The sequence below is a fragment of the Lutjanus erythropterus genome, chromosome 16 (assembly GCF_056507025.1).
Source record: "Lutjanus erythropterus isolate fLutEry1 chromosome 16, fLutEry1.hap2, whole genome shotgun sequence".
NCBI classification, from domain to species: Eukaryota; Metazoa; Chordata; class Actinopteri; order Lutjaniformes; family Lutjanidae; genus Lutjanus; species Lutjanus erythropterus.
Genome location: NC_139332.1, coordinates 6,438,417 through 6,456,822, shown reverse-complemented (window position 1 = coordinate 6,456,822; position 18,406 = coordinate 6,438,417). Strand labels below are relative to the sequence as shown.

General features: G+C 39.3%; 1 protein-coding gene across 6 annotated transcripts in view; it reads right to left on the bottom strand.

Moving 5' to 3' along the window:
- The window catches only part of ptprua (protein tyrosine phosphatase receptor type Ua), a 310,129-nt gene that overhangs the window by 15,092 nt on the left and 276,631 nt on the right, over window positions 1-18,406 (bottom strand). For all 6 annotated transcript variants that reach the window (XM_084739999.1, XM_084740002.1, XM_084740000.1 and 3 more), the window contains 5 exons: window positions 16,001-16,117; window positions 15,668-15,822; window positions 12,404-12,539; window positions 10,208-10,357; window positions 5,070-5,384 (listed from right to left, as the gene is read on the bottom strand). In XM_084739999.1, coding sequence (XP_084596125.1) covers window positions 5,070-5,384; window positions 10,208-10,357; window positions 12,404-12,539; window positions 15,668-15,822; window positions 16,001-16,117 — 873 coding nt within the window. The remainder of the gene's footprint in view (window positions 1-5,069; window positions 5,385-10,207; window positions 10,358-12,403; window positions 12,540-15,667; window positions 15,823-16,000; window positions 16,118-18,406) is intronic.

The following is an 18,406-nucleotide window of genomic DNA, read 5'->3' as shown; positions in this document are numbered from 1 at the left end:
TATCCCAAAAAATAAATGCCCATCGCTCTGAAAGTAGACACTTTCCCTGCAGTTGCTAGTTCATTGACAGCTGGCCCTGTCAATGGTACTGATTATCAGGGATTTTGCCCTTACTCACCCACCCATCCATCCACCCACCCACCCATCTGTGAAACCAGTCACCCACCATAGATTCCGGTTACCCTTGAGGTTTCTGTCTGTTAAAAGGAGGTTTTTCCTCACCACTGTTGCTCTAATGCTTGCTCATGGCACAGAATAGACCCCTTTACAGTTTGTAAACAGTGAAAAAGCTTCATGTGCATTTTGGCAACAGAAGTACGGTGGACCACAACAGCTTGTCAATGGGCCGCTGCAAACATGAGCAGTTTTGATCGCATCCTCAGTTCAGTCAACACAATTAATAGCTTGCAGCCGTAGACGCCACCGGTTGCTTTGAAACGGTCATGATGTTTTGAACAACTTATATCGACCACTGGAGTATCGATTCTGAAGTATCATACACTCAACAAACAGACATTTTGGTAATTTAAGTGCTGGTAAAATGTTTAATTCAACCTTTGAAGCTTGATAACTGACTGGGGGAGCCCGCTACAGCTTTTCGATGACATCTGCTGTAAAAAGGGTCTATTGTTGGGTCTAGACCTGCCATTTCCAAAAAGTGTCCTGAGACAACTTTTGTAACATGTGAGCTTCATTTTTCTTGTAATTGCTCCTTCCACATTGTTTGCCATGTTAAAGGATTCTGGGCTTCCTCTGGTAACCCTGCGTTTAACATCATAACGCTATGAACTGTGGTTTATTCCCCTCAGGCATGGACTGCAGAAATGTGCACTTGCTGAAAAGTTTTCATAAAGGGCTCAAAAAGTGTGCAAAGAGAGCCCTCGTGCTCTCGATGGTTTGACAGTGAGACAGCACTAAGCCCTCGCAGACTGCACCTTAAAGACGGTGACTGTGGACGGCAGTATTGGGCCTCCATGAGGAAACAAAAGCAAGCGCTCAAGTGTATGATGTTGTTTTGACAAAAATGAGTAAATTGATTATCTTACAATAACTTCTCAGCCACTCTGTGGAGCCATACAAATCCAGCAGTCAGTCCCTGAAGTGCTTTGACCACGAGTAAAATGAAAAGAAGTAAAATAAAAATAAAAACTCCCCAAAACCCACAACTGTTTGTAACATCAAGGAAACATAATATATCGCACAGCGCTGCCTCATTCCTATTTATACCATTTCGTGCTTGCACTCAAGCACTTACCAGTTGACGTCAACTCAGTCCGTGAGGGTTCAGGGCTTAAGGCTTTCGGAAGGACATTGGGATTGGGCCTAAAAGTTCTCAGCAGCTTTGTGAATAGCTCTTAAGAGAAAACTCTCAATGAGGAGCTTTTAGTGCTATTTAGGAGGACTCCTAATAAGATCCTTTGTGGCTACGGCCCCAGGTGTCTTATGTGGATTTATGGGTAAAACTTTTCTCATAGGAAACTGACAGCGCAGAGTTTGTGTTTGTTTGTCCTACGGTTAATTTTAATTGCCTGATATGAATGTTTTTATTCCAATGCCCAGTGATGATTTTTTTATTTTTATTTTATCAGAGTAAGAAAACTAAAGTTCAACAGAGTTCATGTCTGACTGAGGTGGAGCTGCTTGATTCTTTTTCCAGCTGCAATACCAGTGTATTTTGCCTTCTACACAGTAATAAAAGAGCTCCTCCTCTTTGAGAATATCCAGAGCTACAGGGCAGTTTGTTTGATTTCTTGGGGAGGAGGAACTGCTCTTTGCAGGAGAGTCTGCTGACTAAGTGGACAGGACTTTAGTGGGAGCCTGACACATTTTTCTTTTAGGTTGCTTTTGGTTTCTATACTTTTGCTCTGGTCTTTAACTGTTGGCCTCACAGTGTTTGGAACAGGTAGGAAATTGGCTCTGACACCCCACACGCCCCGTATACTCTGCAGCTAATACATGCTGGACGTTTCTCAAGAGGAAAAGCTGCTCCCGTGGCAGAAGTCAAACTGCAGTAAGCAGAATAAATAGGAAAGCGTAATAGGTAAATAAGGCTTGAAATATATCATTTCGGCACAGTGGTGCAGTGGTTAGCACTGCTGCCTCACAGCAAGAAGGTCCGGAGTTTGAATCCCCCAGCTGGTTGGGGCGGGGCCTTTCTGTGTTCATGTGTCTGTGTGGGTTCTCTCTGGGTTCTCCGGCTTCCTCTCACAGTCCAAAGACATGCATGCTAGGTTTATTGGTGACTCTAAATTGCCCTTAGGTGTGAGTGTGAGTGGTTGTCTGTCTATGTGTCAGCCCTGTGATGAACTGGCGACTTGTCCAGGGTGAACCCCGCCTCTCGCCCAATGTCAGCTGGGATAGACTCCAGCAGCCCGCGACCCTTCAGGAATAAGCGGTTATAGAAAATGAATGAATGAATGAATATATAATTTCATTGTGATATTTTTGATCCACTGTACAAGCTGCTGGGAATGGAGTGCAAAACTGGCAAACTGGAGGAGTGCGCTCAGAAGAGTGTGGGCAACAGATGGTGAAGCACCTACTGCAATATCACCACAACTGCCAGATGTAACTGGTGGAGAATTGCAAAGTTTTGAATAAAGCTGATTTGTGTAGTGTAATATATTGCAAGTTTTCTTATCTAGATGTATGCAATGTTGTTACCTAAAAAAGTGTTTTTATAGTGTAGTCTCGCTTGTCTTTAAAGGAGAAATCTGTAGTGTATTTATGGCACTAAAACATAAAATGACCACGATATAAAACTCCCTTCTCTGACATCTGTCCTGCAACTTTCTACTCTGGTACAGAATAACACTTTAACTGTTAATAACATTTTGTTATTCATTGAGAGCATTAGATCCAACCACGCATCTTTAGAACCATATAACAGATAAAAAAATTCTGCATTTTTTCATGGGTCAGAGTCATAATGTCCCAGTGGAAGCTGTGGATATTAGGAAGGTTCATGTTTTGGCATAGAGCTGATTAGATCTCTGATTATAACTGAATTTAATTCCAACAGCTAACTACTATCATGTTCAATTTTTCAAGTATATAAAAAAAAAACAAATTTCATAAAAATCAATTCAGAATTAAGCGAGCTACATCTGATTTTGTAGTGAAGTCTGCATCTCATTTGTTTAATAGCAGACCTTGACCAATATGGCGACTGTGCAGACGCATAGTGGAGACGATGGCAAAGGTCACAAAACAGGGTTTTATTCATCTTGTGTTGTGTCTGACTTCAGTGGATCATAATATATTGAGTATGAAATTAATCTACAGACGCTCTGCTTTAAGATGAACTGAACCTTTTCTACGGTGGTCAGTTTTTGAGTCATGACAAAGGCCAGAATGTGGCCTGCAACTTTCTAGATAAGCCCTGTTTGGAGCCTAGCAGTGGTTGATGACTCTCGGCCCGATCAGCCAGTTTTCAAAAGTTGTGAATCACCACCACGGCAAGAGGTCCTTGAGAATACAGTCATAAATGCACACAAAAATGGTCACTCACACACACACACACACACACACGACCTATTGCATGATCTCATTGCATGTCATATTAATAAAAAATAATGTCACAGCACTCTGTTGGGGGTCAGAAGAACTTTGGGTCCTAAAAATGGGGTCCTTGCCGAGAAAATGTGAAGAAACCCTGCTCTAATATCATACTGTGGTAATATTCATATTATCAGAGTGTGTGTAAATACACTGTACGGCACTAATCAAAATCCAGCTGTGCTCCAGATGCTGTCACACAGAGAGTTTCAAAGTTACCCATGGTGTAATTACAAGTGGCAAGCTGATAAGGTAGAAGTTCGAGCTTAACCTAATGAGATTAGTCATGAAGTGACTTCTACTTCCAACATGTGTGGAGACAATTTCATCTCCAGCTGCTTTAATACTAGAGATGCTCCAACACCAGTTCTTCCTTCCTGATACAGATTCTTATACCAGAACACAGCGTATCAACCAATATTGAGAACAAAATGTGTTATTATTATTATTGCTATCATTTTGTGTGGCCTGGCTAAGATTAAAAAGGAATAATAACAATGTTAATTTTGCTGACTAAAAATATTCACATTTTTTCACTGAAGAAAGAGAGACAATAAATTAAAAAAAGTAATTTATGATGAAAGACATGATGACGAAATCTACTGACACTTTTGTCAACGCATAAAAACAAGACAAAATTTTTTGGAGGGATGTAAGGAGGTTAGATTAGCATGCACTTGTTGCAAGAAAGTAACTAATTCATATTATATACAGTAATTTGTAAAGTAATTCAGTAATTTTTGAGATAAATAACTAGTAATCAATTACTTAATTTCAACATTCGTCCAGCAGTGAGTGTGTACTTAATGTGAGACATATGATGGGAGAAAGGAGGAGAGAAACATTTCAATAATTTATCTAACTAAACCCAATTTTAGTCGTTTAAAATCTTATGATATTTAGTCACCTTTGGTGAGGAAGCTTTTAGCACTTACGCTCTGAGGCTCTGGAACAGTCCGCCTGAGGATCTGAGTGCAGCTGGAAGTGTGTGTGAATTTTTAAACACAAACTTAAAACCCACCTCCTTAGTCTGGCTTTTGATTTGAAATGTTTTATAGACAGTAATCTGATTTATTTTTGTTTTATTTTATTAATTTTATTCAATTTGTGCTTTATTTTATTCAACATTATCTGTCATTTTATTGTTTTCAGTATTGTTTTGTTTTTAATTAGTTTTATTTGTTTTTATTTTGTTTTTTTTACTCCATTTTATCTAGCTCCTCGTCTAGGTTTTATTTAATTCTATCATATTGATATTGCATTTAAATCTACTCCACTGTATGTCACTGTTAACAGTTTTATTACTTGTTTTTACTGTATTTCAATAGAGTATACAGTTGTTCTGTCTTATGGTTGAGTTCTGTTTTTATACTGATAAAGTTTGATTGATTGACTTTACTAAACTAAAAGTAAACTAAAGCAACAACAATTCAGATGACTAAAACATGACTCAAACTAAATGACATTTTAGTCATTAGACTATGACTCAAATTGAATTAAAAATTTCTTACCCAGGCGGAGTTGGACTGGTTCAGCTGGTTAAGCATCACCACTGAGGTGCAGCCGTAGTCATACACGAGCCTCCAGAAGTCGGTGGTGGTGCCGGGCAGCGGGTGTGGCGTCACCACGAAGGCGGCGGGCCGGAGGAAGCTGTCCGCGAGTGCTGCGTTGATGTAGTTGCTGCTCTCGCCCTCGGTGGTGACGAGGAAGGCCAGGGAGCGGTCCGGCGGCAGCACGTCCATGCTGCGGTTCTTCTCGCGGTTCCTGGGCATCAAGGAGATGCTGCACTCCTCCACATCCAGGTGGGGAGTCACGGAGTTCAGAGTCTGAAGAAGCAGGAGGAGGAGGAGGAGGAGGAGGTGGAGGAAGAGAGAGTGAACAGGGGAGATAATTAGAAAGGTTGGCATGTGTGTTTGAGAAAGTGTTCAGATTTGAGATGCAGAGATAAAATGAAAGAGTGAGAATGAAGATGGTGATAAGAGGAGACAGACGTAGCGGAAGAGAAATGGGATCAAAGCGAGATGGACAGAGGCAATGATAATATTCTGCTCTCAGACAGCCTGACTGTCAATACTTGACAAGCACGACTATCTCCAATCATCTCTGGGAAACTTTTTAACACATTAATTATCAGTCAAAACCCCCACAAGGCTTAATGGATAAAAACACATTTGGTGCAATCTCATACATTATAAATAAGCATATTAGGAAGCAATGGAAATTGAAATGAACTGATTATCTAACTTGCTTCATATTGTGAATGACTCCCTATTGGTTTACACTAAATGAATTGAACATTCCAGCTCGTAACTGGAATATTGCGTCCCGGGCTACAAGTCGCAATTATTAAGAGAGCTGGACTCATATGAGCGGCGCTGAGAAGAGGTAATTGTGCTGCATGCAGAAAAGGAAAAAGTCTAATTATTCTGTCCAAAGGTCACCAATCAATAACATCATTATTACTGACATTAACTGGACGAACCAGTAGCATTACGTAAAAGACAAATAGATTCTTTGCTGCAATCTAAAACCTTTCTGCTCAGCAAAATGTTTTCATATTTAATGCATACCACTGCTAACTATCAATTTATTGCCAACAAATGGAGGATTTTTCTCTAAAGCTGCAGCACAGGACACAGCATGTACAGAAGAGCAAATGTAAAAGCTCTGATGGGGAGGATATAGACTGATTCATGGAGCAATCAGCAGGTTGTCATGAAAGGGACATTTACTTAAATAAAAAGAGTCAAGTAGTAGCAAGGTCTGGTGCAGAACAGATAGAAGAAGCAGAGTCATATCATTATGTGCTGGCAGAACAGTCAGAGGATAGAGCACAGTGAATTTCAAGATTTAGAGCCTTCAGTAGTAAAAGCTGAGTGGAGCACTGTTGAAGTCTGCACTGTTTTTAGTTCAGATGTCAAATATCCTCTGCATGCTGGAGTGCTGTTACTGCAGACATTAAAGGTGGATTTACAGCTGTGTGTTTAAAGGTTGCGGCGTAGCTGCGCCGCCCACGCGCGAAGCTGCCACAGCTCAAAAATGTGACTACACGTGGAGACCACGAGGGCCGGGATGCTCGAGTTCTTCTGCAAGTTTGAGAGTGAAAACAACATTAAGCAAAGTCAGTAATGAGATGCTGGTGACTGGTAGATAATTAAAGGACCAGTGTGGAGGATTAAATGGCATCTAGCTGTGAGCTTGCATACTGCAAACATCTTGATTCACCCTCCCCTTCCAAGTGTAGGAAAACACCTACAGTGGCAACCATAACTTCATTATGTATTCTCTATGTGTACTTCTTCACTTCACTACTGACTGTAATTACAATAATTCTGTCTAATAATTCACCTGTGAAATACATTATATACTGTTGTTTAAACCTTTATATACAGTATGATTGTTACTTGGAGCTGCAATGATTGATCAATTTTCCAATTATCAATTGGTTATTAAATGAATCACCAACTTTTTTAATCAGAATTAATCGGTATGAGGCAAAGTCAAAACTGTTATGTTTACTGTAGCTTTTACACAGATTTTTTAAACCTTCGAAGTTACTTTTCAACTTCTTCTTCTGTTATCACTCTACAGAACTACTTTTATATGAGATCGTGCTCTAGAGTTGCAATGATTGACCGATTAATAATTGATTATTAAATTAAACACAAACTATTTTGATAATCGATTAGTAAGTATGAGTGATCTTTTAAGAAAAAAGTAAAAAAAAATCTCTGATATAAGTTTCTTAAATGTGAATATTTTCTGGTTTCTTTACTCCTGTCTGACAGTAAACTGAATATTTTTTGGGTTGTGAACAAAACAAGACATTTGAGGACGTCATCTTGGACTTTCTGACATTTTATGAACCAAACAACAACTTGATTAATCAAGAAAATAGTCAACAGATAATTACAGCCCTAACTGCAGCATGATGCACATTTTTGTACAGAATTCTTACATTTCATATTCATGATTTATATTTCTACTTAGTAAAAGGTGTATATTTTTATATACTTATTATTTTCTATTCTTAAAACCAGGGGCAGATCTGCTCCTAGTTTTGGACTGGTCAAGTTCAAGGTAAATATATGAGAAGTTGTAGCTGGACAGAAATTTATGAGACTGACAGTCTGAAATCTGAGTGCAAGTGAATGCAGCAAGTGATGAGACTCTAAAGCAAAACATTTATTGATCTGGCCACATTCCAGGATAAATGAAGGGCTTATGTTCAGTGAAAAAAGACATTTATTTTGACAAATGTTTATCACTTTTTATTGCCACCTTTAGATATTTTTATTCTAAATAACTTAATATTTTTGTTTTAAAACAGCTTCATTTTGGGGCTATTCCAAGCATATATTGATATATGTGATTATTTATGATAAAGTTGGCATATATATATATTTTTGCCTCCCCTTCAAGTCTCCATGCCACCCTCTTGCCACCCCATGAATATTTCTCTAGATCTGCCCCTGCTTAAAACATCTCTATGTATATATATTTTTCTATTCTTGAGGGGGATCACCTGTGATATGACCAATCTGCCCCAGGGATCAGTACAATATTTCTGATTCTGGTGGTGATTCTGAAAAATGTGAAAAACCGAAAAGGCTGTGTCTAGAGTGAGCATGAATGACGCAAAGAACAAAAGGGCCTGGAAACAGATGTAGCTTCCTTTGGACAGGTCAGGTAGAAACTGATCAAATCTGCAGCTCATATTTCAGATGTACAGATAACTTGGTGATTATCTTGTAATAACCTCATAAACTCAGGTGTATACATAAATATTATGTTGGATAACGATGGTATTAGTTAAGTCTGCCCTTAAGCTCTGTCCAATAATAGCTAATGTCATGTGAGATCCCTTTGTAAAAAGACCTTTAAACTGCACTGTCTAATATGACTGTACAGTGTGTGAAAAAATCTGTGAAAACAGGTGAAATAAAAGGTTTGGCAGGCTTCTTTTTTTGTCAGGTTCAGTATTATTATAGGCTGCCTTATGTGCTAAATATGACTAACAGTGTTCATATTTTCTTCCAGCTCCACACACACTGAACACAAGGTGCATACTATATATTGCGTGTTTGCAAGTTACGTAACATTAACGTCATGTAGGTAGCAGGCTAGCAACCAGTGTTGGGGGTTAGAGTACTTAAATGACTTTTTATTGTAACAAGCAATATAACGTGTTGGTTTTGCAATTTTACGGACGGCATTATTTAGTTAAGTTTTCAAAGGGCATTTTCACCACTGCAAGAGGGACCGCTGCCTGCATCTGTCACCGGAGAAGACTGAGGGTGGCTCATTTTCTTCTGAGACAGAGAACAGACACAGTCGTCTCTGTGGACACTGAGATCGCAGAGTATCTCAAGTCAGATCTCGAGATGGATGTACTGAACAAATTCGCAGTGATCAGATCTTTCTTTGAGTTAATACACCATGCAGACTGGTGCGCCTGCAGAGACGCCTTTTAACTTCGGAGGTCTCATCAGAGGAGCAGACGAACATCCGAGACATTTTGAAAAACTTCTCCTGCGTTATAAAAGAAGATAGTACAAGATAGAAGATAGAAAGTACAGAGAAGATTGGTTGAGTGAGTCTAAGTGATTTGAAAAAGCTGTGCACTTCTATAGTTTGTATGGAGGCATGTGTTTTGAGAAGCTAACTGGTTCATTAGCTGCATGTTGAAGCTTGACGTTGTCCTGCTGTAGACTCTATGTTTATTGTTTTCAGCTGCACAATATACCTCTACCCAGTCACTGTCAGGACAATATAACCAACAGGTGACGGAATCGCAAAGTGGTTTTACCATGCAAAAGTACTCAGTAACACTTTAATTTCCAGGTCCCATAATTCCCTAGTAAATACCTGGAAATTACCAGGTAATATAGTGGAAAGTTACCCACAATTTACCTCCAGATTACTCTCAGTTTTCATGGTTAAATATGTAATAATTAGCAACTACCGTTTTCATGAAACGGGTGGTATTTACCAAGTAACAAATTTGAAATTTCTTAGAAATTACCCACAAATTACCTCAAAATTTCATGCCTGATTATGCGACAATTAGCAAGTACCATTTTCATGCAGCTGGTGGTAATTACAAAGCAACCTATTTGAAATTTTGAGTCATTTTTATGCAAGCAGGTGGTAATTACCATTTCACATATTTGACTTTTTTTTTTAATTAACCACAATTTAAATATGTTACTTGATAATTACCTCCAACAACATGAAAACTGTATTTGCTAATTATCCTATAATTAAATTGTAATTGAAATTTGTGGGTAATTTCTCAGGAATTTCATATATATCGGTTATTACCACCTATTTACCATGAAATTATGGGACCTGGAAATTGAACCATTGCCAAGTTACTTTTTTTTTTTTTTTAGGTACCAAGTTACTTTTAAAAGTAATGTCACCCAACACTGCTAACGGCTAACATCAGTATAGCTAACACGAATGGCAGATACAAAAATGATGCTGAACATTGGAACTTAGAAAGATTTTCCTTGCATTTTTTTTTTTTTTGCATTTTAGGGCTTCCATAGGTTCGGGAATGAGTGTGATAATCATAAGCCTTCATACAGACACTGAGGCAATCCTATATAAATATATATACAGACACTGTGTTTGTGTGTATTACCTGGAACTCCTCTCTGAGCTGCGAGGTGTTGCTCTGAGAATCAACCTTCAGCATCTCCTTATAGGTGAGCGCAAACTCATTAACAGGGATGGCGGTCTCTCCGCACAGACAAGCCTCCAGGATGGCATCATGGATGAACACGTACTGTTCCTGCGAGACAGACAGCAGGGAAAACAGCCGTCAATTTACAAAGTTGCACAGAAACCCGGCTGCACTTAGGAGCCTCCTAACTGTTAATTAGCCACTTGTGAAGAACAATGCAGAATTTAATTACCGCTGCTGAATGTTGACTAATAGTAATAACTGTCAACCATTCGTCACATCGTCCTGCCCACTCCCAACCATTGTTTCCAAGCAGAAAATTGTGCATAAATGGGGTAAAAGTGCAGAAATGACACATCAGAGGAGCAAAAACACTGCCCACACACTATATTCAAACAACGTCATGAGCTGAGCAATTAATGAGGAAACTAAGAAATTTGTTTTGACATCCAAGCAAACAAAAGATCAAACAGGCTCCAATACATTCAGCATTACAGCCAGAAAACTGTCTCTTCCAAATTATTTAGTTTTTTTCTTATATGCTCTGTAATTGCAGAAATATGCATTCAACAAGTAGAGCAGCTCGAGCAGAAGGATGAAATTAAAAGGGAGATAAATCCGATTGTTTTGGTATTTACTGCACCGTCTGTTCCCACTTCCAGATGTGTTAATGAGAGAACATTTCAATGTAATTTCTAACTTTTAAGAGTTTTATTTACTCTTATAATGAATGTCTTTCTGTGGTTTGTTTGGAGAAATGGAGTTCGCAATCAGAATAGAATCACTTTAAATTGTGTCTTAATTTTCATTCATTCAATTTAAAGTTTAAAATATCAGCTTGGCAGTACCGCTCTATGCCAAGATAGCTTCTTCTTATTTTTTAAAAGTACTTTAGCATAATTAACATTTTTAATGAGTGTAAAGTAACAATTATACTAAATGGCGTTTAAACTAGAAACTTTATACGCTTAAATCGTTTTGACTTTGAGCTGTCAAGAAGTAATTAACTAAGGATGCTGAGTTACACTGTTCTTAATTACAATTTTGAGTATATAGATGAGATATTTGACAGAAGTCTGATGCATTGCTGAATGCAAAAATAGTTCAAGTTAGCTCCACCTGGACCACCTCATAATCAATTCATTACACAAGTAATTCAGTCAAAAAATGTAAAATTTAAAGTTGTTTTAGGCTGCCAGCCCACTCTGCAGTTCTTCTCAGTACTATAGAGCTTTTGTTTTAGCTCTTTGTTTTGGTGTCACAGCCCTCAACTTCTGCTCTTAACAGCCTGTTTCCAGCTGCAGATGGCAGCGAAAAGGCTCTATTAAACACACAGTACGCTACAACAAATATTCCCAAACTTTTCCTTTCCCAGGCTCCCTCATGGCCAAGGCTCCCCTTATCTTACCTTATCATATCTTATTTCTTAGCTTTCTGGATAAAACAAGCAGATGTCTTTGGTAAAAAAAAAAAAAAAAAAAAAAAAAGCTCTAATAAGCCCACTGTATGCTGCCGTAAACTGAGTCTGTTCTGGAAACTTAACATATTAAAAAGCCTGATAAGATGCATGTGCATGGAAATATGAGCCTGATTAGCTTGTCCATCTCTAGTGCAGGTCTTGAACATATACCAACATTTGACCGACCCATTTTGGGCAGAATGTTTGGGAAAAGTCAACGTATTTGTAAAAAACAACTCCTAACTTTATATGAGACCTTCAGAACATTTCTGTCATTATGCTGGTGGAGGATCATGTTTTAAAACTGGTCCTTTGCAGTCGTGTGCTTCTCCCCATCATGTGGCATCCTACGGCACTGCCCCCAAGTGGCCTAAATAATAATGCAGCTCCAAGAACAAGCTTTAAAATTTGCTGTTAATATTTTTCTTTTTCTTTTGAATTTTGAATGCAACAGTTTAACTTGTAATGAGAGTGTTTTTACATTGTGATATTGCCTCTGTATCTGGATACTTTCAGAGGCTTGTCCAGGCTGAAAAGAATAAAATTCCAGCGCTAACATGCATGATAATGGTCTAACACATAAGTGATAAAAAATGTGAGCTAACAGCAGCAGATTCACATCGTGGAGATCAAATGTGCGAGCTTGTGGTTAACAGTGTCGGTCTCTCGCACCGCACTGCAGCGCTCCCACTCACTTCAGTCTGGATCATGTTGATACGTCTGGAGCAGAGGGTCTTGACACAGTTGTAGATGTCCACCACTCCTTCACACTCCGCCATATCCAGCATGACATCCAGCACAATGTAGCAGCCAGTCCTGCCTGCCCCCATACTGGTGCAGAGGAGAGAGGAGAGAAGGATCGACAGGCCTGAATACACCACTGAAATGAAAAAGTCTCAGCGGGGAGCCTTTAGTAATGATCGAGATACTCTGCACCAAAGTCAAGTATAATAAGAGGCTTTGTTCTGGAAAAGAAAGACAGGAAATACAGTGACCATTATGTTCTGGCATCATGAAAAATCCAAGTTGAAGTTTGAAAGTGAAAAACCTTTTAGTTTGAGAGCAGAGAGACATTTTAAAAACAGCCAATGTTCTGACCTATGCCTCCCATGTCTGGGTCTAACACTGTGATAAAGGCATGTGTGGGTGTTTGTGAATGCCTCCACCCTCTCCAGGTAAGGCACGGTTATTTTAAAACCCATCTGAGTGTTTGCACTGGGATGTTTTGTGCCTCAGGAATACATCTGTCTTCATAGTATTTTTCTTGGTTTATTTTTCCAGCAAACAGGAAAAAAAAAAAAAAAAAAAAATCCGCCTGCAGTGCATCAATATTGTTAAACAAGCACATCATTTATGATAAGATGCAAAAGCAACCGTGCTTAATCAGAATTAGAAGCCACAGTCAGATGTTTGGTGCAGGAAGACGGAAAATAAACAGACATATCTACAATAAATCTCAGCATCTGTCATGATTATCGAAAATGTTCAGTGTCCCTCGCTTGACCTACAATGTTGATATTTTCTGACAGGCATTTAAATGCAGCACCACATTCATTCAGTGGGCTGATTTGGCACGAAATGCAAAATGCAATCATTCTATGAAAGGTAGCTTGTACAAAAATAAATGAAGTGGGTGACTCATTTGCTGTAAGGAACCTATAATCCAGCTGCACACACTCACAACAATGGAGAGATATCCTTTCATTTACATTTGAACATAATTCTCTCAGTATCAAATGTTTTACATTAGATGTTGTGCATGTTTGAAGAGCGTGTTGGCAAAATAAAATGTGAATAAGCGTGATTTCATAGAGACAGAGCCAAATGTGTCATATTATGAAAGCCACGCCCACCAGAGGGGAAAACAATCACAATATGCAACAGGGCTGAAATGCTAACAAAATGCCTGTAGCTATTAAAACAACAGATGTCAAAGGATTACTTCAGCAACCTATGTCTTCCAGAAAGGAAAGAAAATTGGTTGTCCAGTCAGTCTCACACAGTGCTCAGCGCTAAAGATGCCCTGATTTGTTTTTATTTCTCTAAACCAATCACAGTCGTCTTGGATGGAGTTTGGCCCAGCATGCCGGGGTCGTGCCCCTGCAAAATAGTGTCAGGGAGGAACTTTTTGTCTTTTTTTTGTGTGAACACTTGCATGTCAAGAGGCGAGCCCTGCAATTTAAATGTCTAAATCACCGCAAAAGAAAAGGTAACTGCTAGCTAGCTGGTGTATATTCGTACCATTAGCGACCCAGGTGCTAATTTGCCATTTTTAGCGTGTAGGTTGCTGTTTCCTGGGCAAGTGTGACCGGTATATCTAGTGAGTCAAACTAAGTCAGTGTTGATGGTAAATGTCGCCAACTGAAGCAATAAATCCCTCAGTTTGTACTACATTGACCCAGAAAGCTCAATTTTCCTGCTTGCTGAGCTGTGTCAGCAGTGCCTACATGTACCAGGATGCAATGTACATGTATCACCACCCAAGCCTATTGCTATTCTTTATCGGCCAAATAGTGAGTTGAAGCCATAGACTGTATATTAAACAGGCTAAATCTCAATTTAATATATGATCTGTGGTTGAAGTCAGTTGTGTCTCCGTGCCTATTGTACATACACAAGACGAATGCAAAAAAACTAAAGCCTGTTATCCTGAAAACAAAAGCCCACAGCTCTGAAAATACACACTCTGGAGTTATAGGTCAATGACTGCCTGCCTTACTGCCTGCCAAACTCCATTAACATATTGCTTAATTCACTGTTTTAAACATCTACTCTTCCTAAAATATTAAAAATGATTTCTTACCACTCATAAACAGACACTTACCCGTTCGTGGACATTCGGCCTCAATTTGAACTCTAATAAATGTGAAACGGGCCAACAAAAACAGTTGTTCCAGGCTGGAATGGAGATTTTAAAGGAGAACACGCTGGCTGTAGCGTCATTGTCGGAGAGGCTGGTATAAGACATTTTATGATTTAGTATAGTAAATATGTCTCCTGTAACACCACTGACATCACTGGATGCAGGAAGAACTCAGCTTTCTCTGTCGATGTAGCACGCGCTGAGGAATTTATTTTTTCAGCTGACAACATTTACCTCCAACACTGCCTAAACAACCACATGAAAAGTGCCATATGTATGAAAAACACACATTTTCCCACTGGCCTGTTGTGCTATTTATTCGTCTGTATTTTTTTGGTGTGAACTGCAGAGTTTTGGAGATATCAGCTGTAGAGATGTCTGCCTTCTCTTCAAAATAATGGGACCAAATGGCAAATGCCAAAAAATTACATTTGAAAAATTCAAAACTAGCGTCTTTTTTCCAAAAGTTCTGACCTGGTTACTCAAGATAATCCACATGACTTGCTGTGAGCAGTTTCATGTAGGAACTACTTTCTTTCTGCAGTGCAATCTACCAGAACTAGTTTCTTTTCGAAACGAAAGAAGCCAAGTGTCATTTAGTTCCATTTTATTGGAGGGAAGGCAGACATCTCTATGGCTGACATCTCCAAAACTCCGCTGCTCACACCAAAACTATCTAGATGGATAAATGGGACTACAAGCCAGGGGGAAATTATGTAGTTTTGATTTTGTGGTGAACTGTTCCTAGAATAAAAGCCATTCAGGCTGAAACACAAAGTCAGTTTTATGAATTTCCTGCTGTTTATGTGTGAAATACAAACTCCTGTTGGTCTGTCTTTTTGAATTTTTGTATTTGCTGTTGTCACTATTGTGCTCTCCACCTACACATATACAGCACCAAGACACTCAGAGTTATTTTGGGAAATGCAGAAAAACACAAAGTGATGTAGAAGTAAGCAGAGCAAATTAAGTGTGCTGAACATCAAAGAAATCTGATATTAAAGAGAAGAAGAATATCTGAGGCTGGAGTTATTTAAAGCGCCTACATCTGTTGGGTGTTTAGGGTCATTATCAGGCCGGATCAGTGATGAGTTACCTGCAGTGGACCACCACCGGCCCCGCGTCGGGGGGTGTCGAGGCCTTGACCCGGCGCAGGAAGGCCAGCAGGCCGGTGGCGTGGTACGGCACCCCGTGCTCGGGCCAGGAGGTGAAGTGGAACTGACACACCTCGTGTTTGGCGGGGTAGCCTCTCTGGAGGAAACAATCAGGCAGATTTAATGAGACGCTATTATCGTAAAAGTGGAAATGTTCACAAATAGAAACCAATTAAATAAACCTGCAGCCGAACGGGAAATGTATCGGTGGGTAGACACGGCTGGAGGCTACACCGAGAGAGTTGAGATAAAAATAATGTGGGAGTGTGACTCACCCTCTCCATGGCGAAGGTGCGCACGGTGTACTCTGCCAGTGTTTCCGTCTTCAGTAGCGTTATCTTAATGTCACCGTAGAGCTCGGTGTCATCAGGCCAATACTTACAGCACTTCATCTGGACAAACAAACAGCTGAAGTTCAGAGAGCTTCGTACACACACATATACACCTGATTTATCTCAGAAAACATTCACACCAGCAGGCACTGAGATTTCAACAAGCAGACAAACTGCAAAGCGCTAATCCTCCTGTGACCTTTGCTAAAAATATTTGGACTTCCAATCATCGCCACCATCAGATTTGAGACGTAAAAGCAAGGTTAGATAAGACATTTTTTTTGATTTTTTAGGGGTATTTCCCACTCTTGGAAGTAGGGCTTACTGTCTGTGATGGTGTTATTTTCCTCTCTCTGTCCTCCAAACCCTCACTGGTAAGTTTTTGAAGTGAATGGCCATTTTATTTCCCCCTTGGTGCAGTGTTTTTTTTGTGCCGTCAACACTTTCTTCTACTGCTGGCTGCGTGGTGTCAACATTTTCTACACCTTCAGGCTTTGGACTCATTTTCTGATACTATATTTTTCTCACCTACAAAGACTGGAAAAGACTAGAGTAGCCTATGGGAGATGGTAGTTGCACTGCTATGTGAAAGGCTGAAAGGCTGAAAGGGCACTCTTCATCATGTGCGGTATTTTCTGGCATGTTATACTTTTTATTTTACTTCTTCTACATTTTCCTTTGCGTCCTGTTCCTTTGTGACCCTGGCTCGTACTTATTTGGCTGCATTGTTTATCTGTTGTATCATGTTCACAGAATCAGATGTCGTATAACTTTTATTTTTGTGTATTAGATGTTTTTAGAATGGAAACAACTGTAAACCCAAAGCTTTTGGCAGCAGAAATCTGTTCTGCTTTTTCATAAAGTTGGGGGACTCACAAAAGAGATTTTTTTTTTAAAGAAGAATGATCAGACATCCTTATCTTTATTCTCTTACACTTTGGAACACTCCATCCAGTCCACAAAGCCACGAAGCCCTCGCTGCTGCAGAGATTACTGTTTTCCTGTTCATTAAAAGTTGATTAAGAATGAACGTGTCATGTTTCTAAATTGTACCAAATTGAACACTGCACATCCTTGGATCCCCAGCAATACTCTCATCAACCGTCAAATAGTTCGGATGAAAAGTTCTCAAAATATGTGAAGGACATACCTGCATACATACAGAGAGATGTTCCTTCCTTAACAATTTGATAGGTGTGTACTCCCACAGATGGACATATCATTAAATTAAAACAAGTTGCACAAACTAGTTCTTACACATAAATTAATACTAACCACCCTGTAATTTCATGACGTAATAGTACCCAGCTAAACAGATAGCTAGTTAGTTAGATTGCTAATTTGACCTGTTCAGACTGAGGAGTAAAAGATGTAACACATCTAACATGACACTTGATAAAATGCTGGTTTGATAATGAAGAAATGAAAATAACACAACATACCACAAGTTAGAAAACATCATGTTAATAATGTTTACGTAATAATATCAGCTTGTTTAGCGTTATTGATTATTTCCAAATCATTGTAATTTATACTAGCTCCTTATAAATTAGAGTCTCTTCTATTTATTGCAAATAACATGACTGTTCATCAGCCCTAATTACCTTGTTAAGCTCTGAACACAGTTATCTGCAAGCCTTTTTATGGTGTTTACTGCCACTGAAGAGGAATAAGTGTCCTTCATGTATGGCGTCACCTGTCGCTGATCTGGCTTGCTAACGCTAATGCTACCCGCTGGTGTGTGTGAGAGCTACAGACTGGGGCCACGGTCAGCCACACTTTCACTATTTATACTTAGTGTGGGGTCAGCGTATGACATTGACCTTGGAGTCTTGCCAGTTTCATCAGAAGGGGAGAGGGGTGGAGATTCAGCTGTGTTGAACTTTCAAATCCAGGCAAACACATACAAGCTACTTTTTGAGCAGAAAAACATAGCGTGGGTTTCCTCTTCCATAGTGTCAACAGACCTTTTTCACAGCCGCCATATTAATATCAAATTGTAGGGTAAACACAGGTGTTACCAATGATACTAATTACCGTCCTGTTAGTCCTTTCAGTGAGCCAAGATACACAATAGCAGCACGCTGACTCTGTTTGACCTGAATGGAATGGAACCTTAATTAGTATCATTGGTAACACCTGTGTTTACTCTGCTATTTCATGTCAAAGGGCCTTTTGTGAAAAAGGTCTATAATCTGATGTTTCCAACTCATTCTAGACTGCATTAGTTTTATTAAATCTGCACCTATTTCTCCATATATGCATATACCAATTAAATAGTCATATCATCCAAATTTTACAGCTGTTACTTTTTGGCAATTATGCTACAGCTTGTGATACTACAGAAAC